The sequence below is a fragment of the Chlamydotis macqueenii genome, chromosome Z (assembly GCF_036417535.1).
Source record: "Chlamydotis macqueenii isolate bChlMac1 chromosome Z, bChlMac1.mat, whole genome shotgun sequence".
Taxonomy (NCBI): domain Eukaryota; kingdom Metazoa; phylum Chordata; class Aves; order Otidiformes; family Otididae; genus Chlamydotis; species Chlamydotis macqueenii.
In genome coordinates this window covers 72564708-72582138 of record NC_141593.1, presented here as the reverse complement: position 1 = coordinate 72582138, position 17431 = coordinate 72564708, and the positions used below count along the sequence as shown (strand labels likewise).

Sequence of the window (17431 nt, the reverse complement as noted above, 5' to 3'; positions counted from 1 at the left end):
TAAAAAGATGTGTTCCTAATTGTATTTGACTCCATATGATTTTTTTGTTTGTTTTTCGCAAAGTCCCTTGTTTGTAAAGACTTGCTCATGGTTTCTGTTTTATTTCCACAGTTTGCAACTTCATGTCTCATGAAAAGTGCCTCAAGAATGTCAAGATACCATGCTCATGTATTGCTCCCAGCCTTGTAAGGGTGAGTAAGCACACACTGCCTTGTCTGTTTCTTGGGATAACAGCACGAATTTATAACTCATGAACATGGTGTAGTACAGTGGTGGCTTGTTAGTATCGTAATGCTTAAATTCGTTGTGTTAGTCATCACTGAGGCTTTTATAGCTGCTCAAAATCAAAGTTACATTTCCTTCAAAAAGTCTCTGCTTTGGGCAGCTGTGGATAGTCTGTCTTTGAAGAGCAGTTATTTGCATTCTTTAAATATTACTAGATGTTCTTACTTGTGTGTCATTACCTGGAAGCCTACTAATAATGGAGTGGGTTGACTGATTGATATCAGCACTCTCAGAAAACCGTACTGTGTGTCATACTAAAGAAGAACTCTACACCACCAGATTTTTTACAGCAATTACATCTCACTGGGAGAATGCTAAAGCTTCTATGCCTAGCAAAGGGACTGTGTTTGACTTCCAATAACTGCTGCATCTTTAGAATTTGCTTGTTTATGGTGTCCAGAAAATAAAATAATTGCATTAAAAGCATAGGATTTCAAAGCCAAAAAATCAGAGGGCAGGACTTCAATTGATGGTAATAATTCAAATTTATTAATGTTGGTAATTAATAAAGTACTCGCCTTCAGATATCCTGTGACTTTTTCTCCCACAAGACTTGATGCTTAAGAGATTGCTTTTAAAGAGTGTGAAAGATGAATCAACTTTAAAGAAGGTAATAGGATGCAGCTAAGATATAAGAAGCTAATTCGAGGAGAAAACAAATTGTATTATCCACTAGGAAAAGGATGAACGAAAATGAAAAGAAGGAAAGAAGGAGATGAGAAACTTACTAGATAATTAGTAGAACACTACAAATACCTTACGGAACCATGTGCTAAAGTCAGATGAGATATGGCTGTAAAATGAGAAGCATGTGCATTTACAGACTTTGCTGACTAAAGCACATTTATGGGAGCAGATTGTGTAGACCCAGGAACCTGTGAAGGGGAGCTTATTCCCTTATTTGTATCCTAAAAAGCTTTACAAGTCCCTTTGTGTTGTGGAAACCTATGTAGGGGATGGGATGGGAAAGTTTAAAACGATATGTAACTTGAGTTACAGGAACCAGATAGAGAGAAATTAGCCAGTCATTTTTCTTAAATTTACTTTGTCTAGGTGATAACGCTGTTAGGCTTTGCTACATGCTTCCTCTTCCCCACATACTTTTCATCTTGAGAGGTATAACTGTTGTGGTTTAACCCCAGCTAAACCCCACACAGCTGCTCTCTCACTGCTCTCTTGGTGGGACGGGAGAGAGAATTGGAAGAGTAAAAGTGAGAAGCCTTGTCAGTTAAGATTAAAACCGGTTTAATGGGTAAAGCAAAAGCTGCACATGCAATCAAAGCAAAACAAGGAATTCATCCACTCCTTCCCATAGGCAGGCAGGTGTTCAGCCTGGAAAGCAGGGCTCCATAACACGTAATGGTTACTTGGGAAGGTAAACAAAATTGCTCTGAATGTCTCCCCCTTCCTTCTTCTTCCCCCAGCTTTATGTACTGGGTATGATATCGTATGGTATGGAAGATCCCTTTGGTCAGTTGGGGTCAGCTGTCCCAGCTGTGTCCCCTCTCATCTTGTGCACCCCCAGCCTCCTCACTGGTGGGGTGGTGTGAGAAGCAGAAAAGTCCTTGACTCTGTGCAAGCACTGCTCAGCAGTAACTAAAACATCCCTGTGTTATCAGCACTGTTTCCAGTACAAATCAAAATGTAGCCCCATACTAGCTACTATGGAGAAAAGTAACTCTATCCTAGCCAAAACCAGGATGTTAACTTAGGTGGTAAAAAGGTGTCCATTACATAGGAAGTTGCCACTGAAATAGTAAGAAATATTGCTCGAAGTCCTAGGACTCACAGTAAAGGGACATGTAGATAGTGAGAAATGCTCTTACTAAGAATTAGCATCTGCTACAGTTTCTGTATGCTGGTGATCAGTCACTGTAGCATGGGAAAAGGAATGATGAGTTGGATGGTACAGGTATCTTTGCAAGGTCCTTTCAGGGGATGGTACAAATCCAGCAGGGAAACTTTCATTTAATTCAGAGTGTCAGAGTTGTAAACATTTGGTATTACTTCTTTTGTGAATTTGCTCTAAATTTAATTAATTTTTCAAAATAGTATTTATTCCTTTTCTTTTGCATGGTAAAAATCCTGCATTTAAACTTTTAAATATTTCCAGTTGCATCAGTCACAGATGTCAGTGTAGTTTTTTTCTTCTTTTGCCAGTCTCTGTTCTCTACCTACCCCAACATGTGAATCTTGTCTGTTTATTGTTTGTACATAAAAGTCTAACTGTCCTTGCTATGCAGCAGAATTTGTTTTATCTGAGTGCTGTTGTCAGCCCTCAAAGCTGTTTGCAGTTCAGCGTTGCTGTATTTAGCTGCAAAGAGTCTTCTGCCTTATCTGTGTTGAGTTATAGCGATTATGTTTTGAAAGTACTGGATTGTACTGTTCTTTCTGGACAGCCTTGTCCTTCTTGACGTGGTCATCCAAGTTGCATTAATCCTGGTCTGCCGTGCTAGTGAAGTCTGCCATATGGGAGACATCGTTTTGCATGCAGGCTCTGTCGAAGTAAATATTGAACTTGGCATTTGTTTAAAAAACATAACAAAGCAAAAACCAAATTCTAATCATTTATAGAATGTGTGGAAAGTTTATTTTCTTAATCTGCCTGATCTTCTTTCAGATTATTTATTGTTTATTTATTAAAAGGTCCAAAGTAGGAGGGAACACTGGTGAGATTTTTTTTTCTGATAATTCCTTCTAGTATGTCAATGTTCAGTGTGTTACAGAAATGACTTTGTTTTGGTTTTTTTTTAATCTCCTGGATTTCATTTAGAGAAGATGGTACTGTTAAAGCTCATCAGAATGTGTGTCATTTGATACTAAGTCAAACTGCCAGAGAATAATTTTTCAGCAGATGTTTCATGGAAACTTTTATTCCTGAGAGTAGGATTTCCTTCCCAGGGTCAAGTAAAGGCCCACAGAGTCACAAGCATCCCATGACTACATCCAGCTTCAGATCATTATTGATGAGTTAACTTTTAAGGCTGCCGTAAGAATTTTATTTCACTATTGTTAATCATTATCACCTGCGTTTAGTATTCCAGACTCTCTCTAGGTCATGGTGTTTCAAAACAAGACTTCATGGATCAGTTGTCTGAACAAGTTTGTGTTTTTAAGTTTGTGTTTTTATCGTTTGCAGGGGATATGATTTGTTTCATTGGTAAGGTCTCAGCAATTTTTTCTGACCTTCTTTCTCCTACATTCCCATAAGTATTTATCTACTCTGAGGTATGTGTTTAAAAAAAAAAAAAAGGGCAAAACACCCAACAAAAACCAAAATAACAGTGAAAACAAAACCTCTTTGGATGTGAAATGTGAAGTTTTGTTTTCCCCTGTTAGACTAGAATTGAAGCTGTATTTTAAGTTTTTTGCCACTTAGATTTGCCGTAGAAGTGTGTGTTTTATGAAACTGTTCTTTAAAAACTAAATGGAAGTTGGGCGTTCACTATGCCTGTTTGTCCTTTTTGTGTTGGTGCATTGCTGTAATGGTTTCTAAACATTTCCACTTCAAGAGGGGTAGATGGGCTGCTCGTGAAACTTTCTTGTGTGCTTTTATTCTTAAAGCTGGGTTGTCTAGAATGGAAAAATGCTGGTTTAGGTCATCAGCTTCTCCTGAAGCTTTCTATGCTGAACATAAAACTTGGCTTTGTAGTTCAGAACATGAGTAGCCACTGCATTCACGGGTTGTGATAGTGAATGGAAAGGTCGTGGTGCTCGCAGAGGTGTCTCTGCTTGGGCAAGCATGTGTTGTCCTTGCCTGTTGACCTGCCTCTCTGTGTCTGGCTGCTGGATTCAGCTGTGTGCAGGTGGTTATTTGCGTCAGTTGCTCATGAACTGAAAGCAGAAGAGAAAAAAAAAAAGGGATATCCAGGTTAGGATAAATCCCCCAAACCCTCCTTCTGATAATCTGTTCTGTACTGGAAACATCATACTTTGTATATACAACAACAGCATCTCATTTTTCTGTAGCTGAAGGACATCTATATTGGGACACAACCTCTTTTTTGTTTACTTTCACTCCCTACCTCTGTTCCCTGGCCAAGAAGCAATGTGAAGATCCAACAAAGTGTGAGACAAAGACCGTGATGGTTTGATGACCACTTCACTTGCCTTGGAGTAATAAATCGCTCAGTCTCATTCAGCTGTCAGAAATGTCTGGTGGATTTTTGTGTGACTGCCTCAGAGAATTAGCTTTTAAAGAATGTTGTTATAAATGGCTCATAGACATTTTAACAAATGGGAAAGAGCTTGGCAAGCTAGGAAGGAGAATTTGATGTAGTTGGATTGAGTGGGAGTTCTGGAGAGCATAGGGGAAAAAAATAAAAATCTGATTTTGGAAAATCATTAGTTGGTGGTAGTTGCAGGTGTTGGAGGTTTTATATCAGCATCTGTTTAAAAATGCTGCAACAAATGCTTGCTGAACTTTTACTGCTTCTCCCAGAAGACTGTTGTAGAACACAGGCTGAAATGCAATGCTTGTGAATAAACCGATTGGCTTATTATTGTTACATCTCATCTTCAAATTACTGTATATTTTACTTGCATCAATCAACAAACTTTTTGTCCTGCCCCTCTTGTTGTATCTTTCTGGTCATGGTGGAGTCAGATGTAGCATGATCTGCTTCACAAAATATATGCTTAATGTTTTTCCTCTTTTGTATTATATGTTATAAAAACAAGTTTGGGAAAGTTCGTTCTTCTCTCTCTTCTTCCCCTTTTATTTGTCCATGATAAAGAGAATTTGCTGATGTAAGGGCATTTTCACAAGATTTCCTAACAACGGTTGAACTCCAAGCTGATCTTTTGAGCAGGGCCTGTTGTAGGAGCACAAGGGGTAATGGTTTTAAACGAAAACAGGGTAGATTCAGACTTTGATATAAGGAAAAAAATTTTTACAATGAGGATGGTGAAACAGTGGAAGAAGTTGCCCAGAGAGGTGGTGGATGCCCCATCCTTGGAAACGTTGAAGGCCAGGTTGGACGGGGCTCTGAGCAACCTGATCTGGTTGGAGATGTCCCTGCTCCTTGCAGGGGGGTTGGACTGGATGGCCTTTAAAAGTCCCTTCCAACCCAAACCATTCTGTAATTCTATGATTTTACCTGGGCGCTTGCTGGGTGGCCCTGACCACCTTCACCAAGAAGGTCCGTCTCTAAGTCTTCAGCATTTGGCCCGTACCTGTGTTGTTTCAGGAAGGCAGTTGCTTGAAGTGCAGCAGCCACAGGGCATAATTTAGGAGTCAAGGCATAAAACTGCTTGCTGGTAATCTTGACGCTGCACCAAGGTTTTCTCCTTTTCCTCCCCAAAGTGGCAGTTCCTTTAACCCTGAGGTTAAAGGGAAGGGCTAGCATCCCCTAATTCATAAACTCAAGAGAGCTTATTGGGCTCTATTGAAACTTGATGCAAGCTGCCTGGTAGCCTGTGAACTCCCAGATGAGCCCCGTGGTTGTATCAATGACTCTTCACATTCAGAAGTGGTATGGGATGTCACTGTTTTTGTTCCTTTTAATTTTTAGAATCATAGAATCACAGAATGGAAGGGACCTTCAAAGGTCATCTAGTCCAACCCCCTATCTAGTCTTGATAAAAGGAAATGGACGTTGATTTCCTCTGTAGCAATAAAAGCAAGGAGTGACTGTCTTTTGTGTATCGTTTGCTTTTTCCAGTACAAAAAATGCTAGTCCAAGCAACTTTTAATTGCAGTGGAAAACTCTAAAAGTCTCATTTTCTAGTGGAAGTATCATATATTCCTGATTTGAAATGGTAAGGAATTCACTGTGTAGTTCCCATCACAAAGAGTCCTTGAGAGCTTGTAGATAAGGCCTAATGTCCTGTCACAAAGCTCCGAGGGATGGCGAAAAGTATTCCTGGATATGGTGAGGTTGCATGTTCATGTGTGCATTATTCCCTTGCATTAACCCTAATTAAAATTTTGATAGCTAAGTACTTGATTTTCTCATCTTTCCTGTCTTGTGATATTCTGAGACACCATTTAACTTTGTATGCTTACCTGATTTCAGAACTTAACATGAGCAATGTGTTCTTAAAGTTGCTTTTTAACACCGATATACCAAGTGTTCAGAGGAAAAATAGACACAACTGGTGAGTAATTGACACGCATTGTCCCTAAAAAGAAAAAGGAGGCATAGAGTGCATTTAAGTGCATGCAGTGTATTTAAGCTGCAGAGGTCTTTTGCTACTAAAGGAAAGAGGTTTCAAGCAAATAAAAGGGCTCTTTGTGAGTAATAAGTAAGAAATTGAAAAGATGTCAATACTAGGAAAAGTTGAATCACAAAGTTGTTAGCTGTTCTTAGAGAGAGTGTGGTCTACACACTTAATTAACCTGGAGAGAATAGTCATGAGGTGTACTCAGATGTGGTCACCATATCTACCTGTCTAGAGCAAAGGTTTTTGGTGTCAGAGTGAACCTTGGGAGCGTTAGACAAGGAAGTACTATTGCACTGGAAACATCAGAATCCATAGAAGATGTTCTTGTTTCAGAAACACCATTTTAATTTGTGTCAGCATATTTTTTTGGGGGGAGGGGGGGGCTTGTTGATGGCTGTCTTTGTGAAATACCCTTTGTGACTACCCTTGTGGGCATTGCATGAAGATGGTTGCTTGCAGGCTGGTTCTGCTTGTCCTTAAAATGCCACAGTGTTTTTGAACTGAAACTAGTGACCTTAAGTTGAATTCCTTTTGCTCAACCTTTGGAGGCTGTTGTGAGAGTGTTTCTATCCTTACCTCTGTGTACCCTTTCCTTCTTGGAAGCTGATCAGCCCCACACTGTTGTAGGTCTTGCAGCCGTGCTTTCTCAGTTTGTGTAGTATGTTTTACAAAGTCCTGCCAAGAGTGAGTCTTTCTGATGTGATGGGGAGGGAGATGTGTGGGCAAAATAATATTTAGACACATGCCTAGGAAAAGTTTTTAGTAGGTTGTTCTTTTTTAAGACTGCCCAACACAGCAGCTGTCACTCTGACATTTGGTATATCTGTATTTCTTTCATTCCCCTTTGAGCCTGGAAGTCTTTAGCTCAGGATTCTGGCCAAAAACTGTCTTCTGCCTGAATTGGTATGAAAGCAGCTGCAGCTGGTTGAAAAAAAAAAGGCTTTTCTGGAGATGTGTTTTTCCCCACTGTGATATTCAGACCAGTAAGGCTTGACCTGACCCAACTCCGTCTGTGAACCAGAGGGTTGGGATGCCCTGTACTTAGAGATTCCACTTCAGTGAAAGAACATTTAAATTCATGATCTGCTGTGGGCCACATGCTTGATACCGTGTGACATTTCAGGATGAGGAACAATTTTAAAAGGCACTACTGACAGAAAACAATTCTTCCCTTTCTTTTTCTTCCAAAGTTTGGATGTTAAGCGCAGTTTGTTGCTGGTTTTTTTGTATGATGTAGGACTGCTGTGCACTTGCATGGGTGGCACTGAAGGGGTTAGAATTTAGGTTTCTGTAGGATCAAATTTTATCACAGGCTGATACAAACTTTTACAGAAATGTGCTACGTTCTGTAATGCTTTGGATTTCTTAACAGACAGCAGAAAACAAAAGAGGAACTAGGAGTATCTTGTCCACGAGTGCAAAGTCATTTTGGAGCTTGTGCTGGAGACTTTCTGTCGATGGACTTTTGATCAATACTGTTAAGGCCACTTAGATGTCATTTAATGGTATTACTATCAGAAATTTTCTGTATTTTTCTGCGGAAATTGATTTTAGTGGTTTGCGTAAAGTAATTTAAGTAGCTCTATTGGAAAAGCGGTTTTAAACTTCATCAATTATTAACTTTCTCTCAATAGGTCACATGATGAGTCTGTACTTTGCTGTACTTATACAAGTGGATATAAATTAAAAAATAATATGTAACATTTCATATTCTGACATGCTGCCTCACTGACTTTCCCAGTCTGAGTTTTGATTTTATTTTTTTTTCTTGTATGTTGGGTGCTTGGAACTTGTTCAACTACAAAAGAAATGTCGGTAGCTGCTGGGAGAAACATGATGTGGTTGATGAGTTCGTTATGTTGTACTTGCTCTTTAACTTTTTCTCTTTTTCTGTCATATTCCCATCCTGTTTCCCACCAGGTTCTGCAATGATTTTATACCTGTCATTTCTAAAGTAAGTTAGAAAGACCAGTTATCATAACCCAAGTTTCTTTGGCTTGTTTCAGAAAGGAAGAAGTTGAAGGAAGAGATTTTTTTTCTTTTTTTTTTCCTGCCTAACTTTTCAATCAGCAAGTTGTTCCCTTCTTTTTAGCACTGACTTGAGACCTCGGAGGATTGTCACCAGGGTCTGAACAACGGCAGAATTTAGACTTGGTCTCCTTTCCTTGAGTCTTCTAGAAGAGTACAGTCAGACCTTGAATAAGTTTGAGTCCTGTCAAAGTCCTTTCTCACAATCTTTCCCCAAATAAACACGATTTTTCACAAAGCTCTACTTTGATCCTTTCATCTACGAAGTGTCCTTTTTCTTCAGCAGAACATTTCTGTGACAATAATGAAAAGCCTGTATTTCTGTGCCAGGTGCAAGATAAAATAGCCAGACTCATGGACAGGGAAAGAGAAGTTATCGGTGTTTCTAACATGGGTTGTTGAGGGGATCAGATGCTCGCACTGGGTATCCAAAGTGCATTATTCACCTCTTCAGAGATAAAGAAGGTCTCCTCTGTGCCTTATCTCGAGGGGAATACTATCGCTTTGGGGACAGCTGGCTCCGCTGTGTCTGCAGTTGTTGTGGGAGTAAGGCAGGCAGGTGACTTGAAGGTGACACTTGAAATCTGGAGACAGGTTGGGATGCACAGAAAAGCTTTCCTAAAAAAATACCACCAGGGCTTTTCAGGGCTCCTCGCAATTGCTGTGTCTGGCTAGCCTTGTGCTCATGTTGCCATTCTCATTATTTCTTTCTGCACTTAAACGCATTTTGTAGGATTAATTTTGGGCAAGTGGCCTTCTCCCACCAAGATGGGATTGGACTTTTCTTTTGTTTTTGGAGGAGCTAGAGTGAGAAAACAGCTCTGGCATTTTACCTCTAGAATAGCTGAGCCAGGTAACTTCTATGTTACTGTACAGGGAGGTTTCATTTCTTTCTTTACCCTGAAGAAATAGTATGGAAGTGCAAGAAAAGTGGACAGGGATTATAGGGCTTGAACTTAATCTGAGGTAGTTTGATTAAAGTTCCCTAGGCTCTCCAGGACTTTTTCCCCCCCGAGGATATATATATATTCTTTTTATAAACATGTATTATATGACTAGAGTATTCTGATTTAAAAAAAAAATAATGCAAACTAGCCATGAGCTTTTTTTCAGTTAGAGCTGGAGGGCTGCAGAAAATGAAATTTCTGTTTGAGTTGATGGGAGTAGAAGGTGGAGCCCAGAGCATGGTTTGTCTGTATTTTTGAATCCCAAACTTGTTGGTTAAGTAAAAATTTGAAGCTTTTGGAGACAAGGATGTTTCACGATATATCACATTTGAGATACTGATACTAAATCCTTTCAGTAGGCTGGCTGGCAGCCCAGCATGGTGGGAAGCCTTGGATCTGGACAGGCAGTTTCCTGGTCAGTCAGGGACCAAAGATTCCTCCAGACAACACAGTCTGCTGCAGCAACGAGCTGGTGACTCTGCTTGACGAGTTAACTGCTGTTCGTGATTTTGTTCATATCTGATAACACAGGCGTATTTCGTACCTCTCTTCATCCTCCTTTACCTCACAAAGATTAATTCTGAGGAGGACTGGAGGAACCACATGCATTGCAGTTTGGAGGTTAGTGATTTTTCGTGATTAAACTTCCAGCGATGTTCCTTTCTTCTTGAGTTACATCTGGCAAAACTTCATTTTGCTTATTTCATTGTGCATGCTCAAAGTACAAGATTGTTTAATGTAACTGCCCCAACACTTTCAGAGGCAGAAACATTGGTGGGAATCAGACCTTTATAACCAGAAGTAGCTTTCTGGGTCATCAAATTCTGTGTTCCCAGTATGTGTCAGATTTGCTGCTAGTGGATCCCAGGAAAACCCTAATATACAAGGAGAAAAATTCAAATCCTGCTCGATAACTTTGGAGGATTGTTTACCAGTACATTTGGGAGGAAAGAAGCTATCTGTGGCTACATGTATCTTAAGTAATTATTTCTGACTTTTTACTGGGAATTACTAATTTCATTTCACCCCTAAAAAAGTGTTTGTCAGCCTTCATAGACATATATTTTTTTGTGATGCAAGAACCAGAAGATAAATCTGACATGTTTGTTATATCAGGAAGGGCATGTGAGATGCATAATGCTAAATACCTAAGTCATGGCAAACTTTTATGGCAGTCATTTGGATTCTAGAATTTTAAAGATGCAGTTATGCTTCTTCCTTCTAATGTGAATACCAAATCAACAAAGGTCAGCATCCTCTAGGAAAAATGTTCTCTAGAACAAGGATAAAGCTTAAGTGTATTTCTTATTCCTCATTTTTCATGTTTTCTTCTGTTGTTCTTTTGGTACCATCGCTTCCAGTCTTCATTGTTAATCACTAAACAAGGAAAAAACTCTACCTTTTTAGGATAAGTGAATAGTATACTAGAAATACATTTGCTAAAACTGTTAGTACAGGTCTTGGCAAAAGGATTGAAATGTATCATCTTCCGTCTGCAGTCAACAAGAACCTCAGTATGGATGTACTTCAGGAGCTGAATCTCTGTACCATCCAGGCTTTGAAGCTTTTGGGGCACGGGGGGAGATCAGTGCCTTTGTCCTGATCAGCCAGTTGACTGGGCTGTTTTCAGAGAAGAGATGAAAGGGATGGGGAGAGTGCTAGAGCTTTCAAAAATTGTCTTAAGTGTGTCCTTAGGATATTTTATGTACATGTGCAACTATTGCTCTCTAATTGTCCTTCATTCAATTAAGAATACTTGGGAGAGAAATTTGATTCCACATAAGTTGCTTGGCACTGAAACCAAAGGAAACCATTGGATTCATGGCACTATGAATCATCAAGAAGCTGACCAGCACTTAAATATACGTAAATTTCATATTAAAACCCAAGAATTTAAAATTTAAAAAAAATATATAATTATTTAATATAAGGTATTTCAAATATGTTTTCAAGTATCAGATGTTTTTTTTTAAGGGATGATTTGCCTGTATATTTGTTCTCAAGCTTATTTAAGTTTACTTGTATATGCTGTCTGGCCTTGCGTGATAAAGCGATTTCTGTGAACTGTAACTAGCACTTTGAAAGTTGTGGCTGATCATGTCTTATGCATTCTTCATTGGCAGGTTCCAGTTGCACACTGTTTTGGACCTCCAGGACATTACAAAAGAAAGTTTTGCACTGTGTGCAGGAAGTCACTAGAGTCACCTGCCTTTCGATGTGAAGGTAACTTAAAAAACCCTACTTTGTAGCCATCTGTGTGTTATCCAGTAAGGTACACTTTGCTGACATTGTGTACCTTGAGAGTATGTGTGTATGCACACACACACACATAGGCACTTACCATGTTTGAGAGATTTTTGAGTTGTTTATCAGCTGTGGAAACGTGTACTTCAAATTGAGGAATAATAAATCAATAACCTTCAAGAAACCACAAACTTTGTCCAACTTGTATGCTCTTTCATCTTTCCTCCAATTTACTTTGAGCAAGTCTGTGGTGTCGATGGTGTGCCTGAGATTTGCAAAGTATGAGAAGCTATTACGGCAAAAGAAAGACTTCTGTTGAGATAATTTATTTCTGTTTCCAGTGGAAGTTTTTGATACGGGGAATCATCAGGTATTCATGTTTCTAAAACCTCCCCCTTTCTACAAAAGAATGGAATATAACTTTTCAGTGTTACTGGTCTCGTATATCTGTTGCTTGTAATGGGGATGAGGTGCCTTCAATGCAAAGATTTTGAAAATATTTTTTGTCAAAATAGTACTGCTCTGAGGGTTCTGACATGGCTTTTCTGAAGAAACAGTAATTAAAGAAGTCACTCAAACACCAGAATTTTTATTTGAAATACATGTTGGCATGAGTACTTGACTGATTTTTGACGTGAGACAACTCCGTAATTCTCCTTTGTCTCCCCTGTCTTGAATGTCTAATAGTTGTTGTTCAATTGATGTTGTGAAGTTGAATAGAATTTAGTATTTTAAAAGAATATTACCTGTGAACTGTTTAAAAAAAAAAGATAGCATCTACAGAGGAAAGAACCAATCCTGTAAGGGTTTGAGATGCTTTCAAAATTGCTATTGTGCTAAAGATAATGCCTTGTTTAATGTGATCACCTATGTGTATGTGTAGGGAAAACATCTCTCTTTGATCAGGACATTCAGACTTCTAATGGTGCAGTGGTTTTGTTCTGCTTTTGTCTGATGAGTTGCATAATAAATCTAAACTATGCTTTTCTGACTAGTGGGAATCTGTCACTTAGTGTTACAATATGTTACAATATGAGTGGGTTGATTTGGTGGCATAGTCAAAGAGCTACAGATACCACAGAGTTTTTTCTGATGATCTGTCTTAATAAACCTTAGAACTTCTGTGGCATGAGATGAATGTAGAGAATTTGAAAAGAGAATTTTCACCAGCTATGTCCTCTAAACTCTTGAAAACAGCTTTACTATAGTAATCAATTTTAGTTAAATCTTTCTAAATTTGCTTACATATTCTCTTAATTCTGCTGTATTAACATTGTACCCATTGCAAGGGAATATTTATTTTTTCAGACGTTTCCATATAAGTGTTCTTAAACAAGAAATGTGTGAAATTGCTTGTTATATTTAGGTATTACAAATGTTCAGACTTTTTTTTTTTTTTGGTTCAGTGAAGGTTGAGTTGTGTTCCTTCCGTGGATTAAACAGTTTTCTTGTTTTGTGTGGTGCAACTTGTTTGCTATCCCTTTTTCTGAAGTACCAATAAGTCTACAACTTGTTTCTCTGATACTTTTCAAAAACGTAGCTTAAAAAGGGCAATTGAGGTTCATAAAGTGCACAAGATTCTTACTGTTCAAAAATACTTTCAGAATTTGTTTTAAAGTCAATTGTTTTAAGCTGTAGAGCTTTTAAATCCAGATGGAGTTGTTGAACTTTCTTCCTTTTTTTTTTTTTTTGCTTACTTGTGATGACTTAGCTTAATAGTACAAGTCTGCTGTTCGTTATCATATTTTCTTCTCATGCTGAAATTTAAAGAACTTTTCCTGGAATCTTTGCCGTAATTAGGATAGAGAAGAGGGTTAAGATGAAATTAACTTTTTTAAGCAAATAATTGACATCATTAGACGTTCTTTCAAAATAAATTAAATAACTTGTTTTGAACTGTTCATATCTTAAAATAAAATACATTTTCTTGAAAGAGCATTGAAAATTTTGAGACAAATAGTAAACACTATGGGTGTCTGGTGGGGCATCTGTTCTCAGAAATGAGCATGCATTTATATTAACCCCTGTTGAGATAAGTATATACACTTTGTTGGTAAAAATTACAATATTTGGCCTCCAAATTCTCTTGACAGTTACTGATTGCTTTGGATAGCTATATTTACTGTAGAATTCACTGGGAACAGTTAAACCTGAACTCATGATGGTGAGAGTTGCTCTCCCTTTTTTTTTTTTTTTTTTTTTTTCCCCAAGAACAAGGGCTAGAAAGAAAAAAGAGGAAAGACTAACCAAACATTTTTTTTTAGTGTTGGATCCTGTAGAAAAGTTTCTTTTTAAGCATCAACTGGGAGCAGCAAATCTACTGGAGAGGGAGGCAGTTAACATTTTAAAGGTTGTTCTGCCAAGTTTGTGTATCTGAAATTAATGAACTTGGTGTTCTGGCAATTACGAAGCAATTCACAGCACTTTCATGACCAGCTTGAACAGAAAACCACCATTCTGTTTTGAGTTAAAGAATTTTGTAAATTACGGAAGGGCTTCATAAAGGTGAAACTTCTTTTTGTAGGCACTCTGATTTGACTTGATCTTTACATCCTAAAAAGTTCATCTTTCCAATAAGCAGGATACTATCTTAAGGGTATAAGTCCTGTGACACTCCCACCCTTGACATGCACAAGTTTTTTTATCATTCTGAGGTGGGGTTGGGGTTGGTGTTAGACGCAGCAGATGTGAACTAAACGAGGGGAAATAACCCACCTGTGTTCTTACGAAGTATAGCAAAGGGCAATGTGTGCCTGTGTTTGCAGAATTAATGATGAAATACCCAACACTTTTGTTAATTCCTTGAAGCTGTAATTTGTTATACAGAAACTTTTACCATTATTGAGGATATGATTCAAAGCATCTAGCTTGCCTGGTAGCTGAACTGGCCGAAGCTGAATTGTAAAATATTCCTGTTATATCTATGAACATGGAGACATGTGGGTGGAGGAGGGACTGTGCTACACCTCATATAAAAGCCCTTGAGCTTAGTGAAGACACACAGTGTGGGAAACTCTATATGAAGGCTTGTGGTTGACTTAGCCCTATTAAAAGAGAATTTGCTTTGGTGTGGTGGCAGATCATGGTCTTCTGCAGGACTAGAGTAAGACAGTGTTAGTGCTGATCATCTTTTCTAGAGCCTAGAGAGTGATTTCAAAATAAGGTATTCTAGTCATTCTGTTATTACTGTTTTCAAGATACTTACAGATTATGTGGCTAATGTGCAGTTGCCGTCTTCCAGTCTTCAGATTACAGCCTTCAGATTTTTGTGATGTGCTTGGAGCAATAACCGGTTCGAGCAGAACACAAAATATTTGAAGAATTTGACACTTGCCTCTTACATTCATTTACTCTGTGAAAAGATGCCTTCCCAGAGCATTTGGGTACACAAGTCTTTAAAAAGCAGCATCTCTGTCTCTGAGGTCTGTAGAGAACTTTCGTAACTCGTGCAGTAATGAAGCTATGTATTGAGATCTTTTAGGGTTTTTTAATGACTGATCCTTTGCAGCATAGCACTTTAGCTGGGGTGGGGTTTTTTTGTAGATTCTCTTTTCTTTCACATCTGATACTTCAAGTCAGCTTTTAAATAATGGAAGTACTTTATCCAAAACTATTGGAAGACAATGTTAATCTTACTTAAGAGAGTGCTCTGAAAAAATGTTTATTTTCCCTTTTCCTGACAATGAAAGGGTGATTTACCATATGCAGACATAGCTTGGACAAATATTCTGTGAGATTAATTTACCAGTTTATTCTGGTCAGGTTTAAAATGACATCCATTGAGTGTCATCTGGCAATAGAAAGGAGTAAAACTTCCTTTCTCCTGAGTAAAACATGCTTCCTGGCTGTGGCAATCTCCCTGAGAATGACGTCCTCTGGTCACTTTGCATGTTCTGATGTCAGTGTGTGTCATATCCCTTTGCAAACACAAGTGAATCCGTGCTGCAGGCATGCTGCGTGGATCAGTGGCTGATCCGACCTCTGCCGCATCCCCCGCGGGACTGTGGTTGAGATCGGGCTCCTGTGTGTGAGGAGGAGGGATGTGCTGCTGACCTGCTGCTGTTTTGGCAGCAGCGTCCCCTGCTTTGCTGGAGCTGGGGACTCAAACACGCTTCATCTCTTGTTTCCTTGTGCTTCTGGCAGCTACAAGGAGGAGTACAGGGGCTGTCCAGCGGAAGAGTATCTGCTATTTTGAAACCACTCATTAAGCGCGTGCTTGCTCTGCAGTAGGATTTGGAAAAGAGTTTGTAAAGGAAATGGAGTATTGCTTCAGGACGATCATTATTTTACACTCAAGACTTGGTGACGTTTGGATGCAGAAGAACTTTCTCTCTTTCTATTAATGCCTGTAGTATTCAGCTTTTTTTTGGATTTGATTAAATCCAAGTAGACTTCAGGCACGATTATATTGAAGTAGGCAGCGGTTCTTGTGCAACTGTGAGACAAAGCTATAATAAACCAAACAGTTGTTACAAATTTAACTTGCTGTATTGGGGGAAATATGGCAAGTACTTCTGAGCACTTCTGAGCAAAATTAGCACAGTCTTTCCTTACACTTGCTGCACCAGTTTAATACAAAGGAAATGGAGCAACACACAGGACAATGCTGATAAACTTATTTTACTGCCTATCTTTGCTGCATGCAAAAGATCATGAAGGAAAAAAAATATGGTGCGAAAAGACAGTGGAGGAGCATTGGAGGGATGAAGGGAGGGAGAGAGGGAGGGAGGAAGGAGCTGCAAAAACCCTGGGGTTTCCAGCTTAAATAAGTTTTCTTGTTTTCATGCTTTTAGTTTGTGAGCTACACGTGCACACAGACTGTATCCTGTTTGCTTGCAGTGACTGCCGGCAGTGTCACCAGGATGGGCACCAGGACCACGTAAGTGCGGATACCTCTGCAGCAGAAGCAGCCACACATTTTCAATGTGAAAACATGGGCTAGAGGAGAGGGAGAAGTCCTGGCCTTTTCTTTCACATGCTGCCAGTTATCAGAGCTCGTTTGTTGCTTGTTGGCAGGCAAAGGAAATGTGACTTCAGAATGTATCACAGATGAACTTGTAGCAAGATGAACTTATGTTCTAACATATTCACAATGCTTATTGAAGCCATGCTGAAAAATCTTTGCAATGTATCCAACGTCCTAATTAAAAAAAAAAAAAAGAAAAAGTCAAGCATCTTCTCCAAAAGTTTGTTGTTTTGGTGTTCCCCTCCCCCCCCCCCATATATGTTGAACTGTTGGCTGCATTGCATCCTAGCAAACATTGTCCTGTTCTTCAGGCTTCCTACAACCTGCCTGAGGCAAGACTACCCAGCTTCTTACTGTAAAATACATGCATGATACTGACCTTTCAGGATTTTTTTAAAGAATATTGGTTTTGGTGGACTGTGAGACAAAGCACTATGTGATAAGTTTTTTTGATAGTTTGATGAACTTCTTTCAGTGAAATGTAAGACTGTTCAGGTTCACATTTGTAGTGATAAAATACTTAATGTCCTAGTCTGTGTTACGGTTTCCTCAGAGCTCTTTGATTGCTGATTTTAAGGTTAGGTTGAAGATACTTCTGTATCTGTTTTGTGTAATGCTATGTTGTGATATGCTCCCCTAGGATACTTATCACCACCACTGGAGGGAGGGAAACCTTTCTTCAAGTGCTCGTTGCGAAGTTTGCAAAAAAACCTGTGGCTCTTCTGAGGTGCTCTCTGGCATGAGATGTGAATGGTGTGGCATCCTGGTATGTTGTGCTGTTGTGTGTATTTGTTAT

The 17431-nt window shown here is 39.0% G+C and overlaps 1 protein-coding gene across 5 annotated transcripts in view; it reads left to right on the top strand.

Moving 5' to 3' along the window:
• The window catches only part of DGKQ (diacylglycerol kinase theta), a 101107-nt gene that overhangs the window by 24548 nt on the left and 59128 nt on the right, over window positions 1–17431 (top strand). For all 5 annotated transcript variants that reach the window (XM_086770276.1, XM_086770277.1, XM_086770279.1 and 2 more), the window contains exons 2-5: window positions 112–191; window positions 11549–11648; window positions 16463–16548; window positions 17276–17401. In XM_086770276.1, coding sequence (XP_086626402.1) covers window positions 112–191; window positions 11549–11648; window positions 16463–16548; window positions 17276–17401 — 392 coding nt within the window. The remainder of the gene's footprint in view (window positions 1–111; window positions 192–11548; window positions 11649–16462; window positions 16549–17275; window positions 17402–17431) is intronic.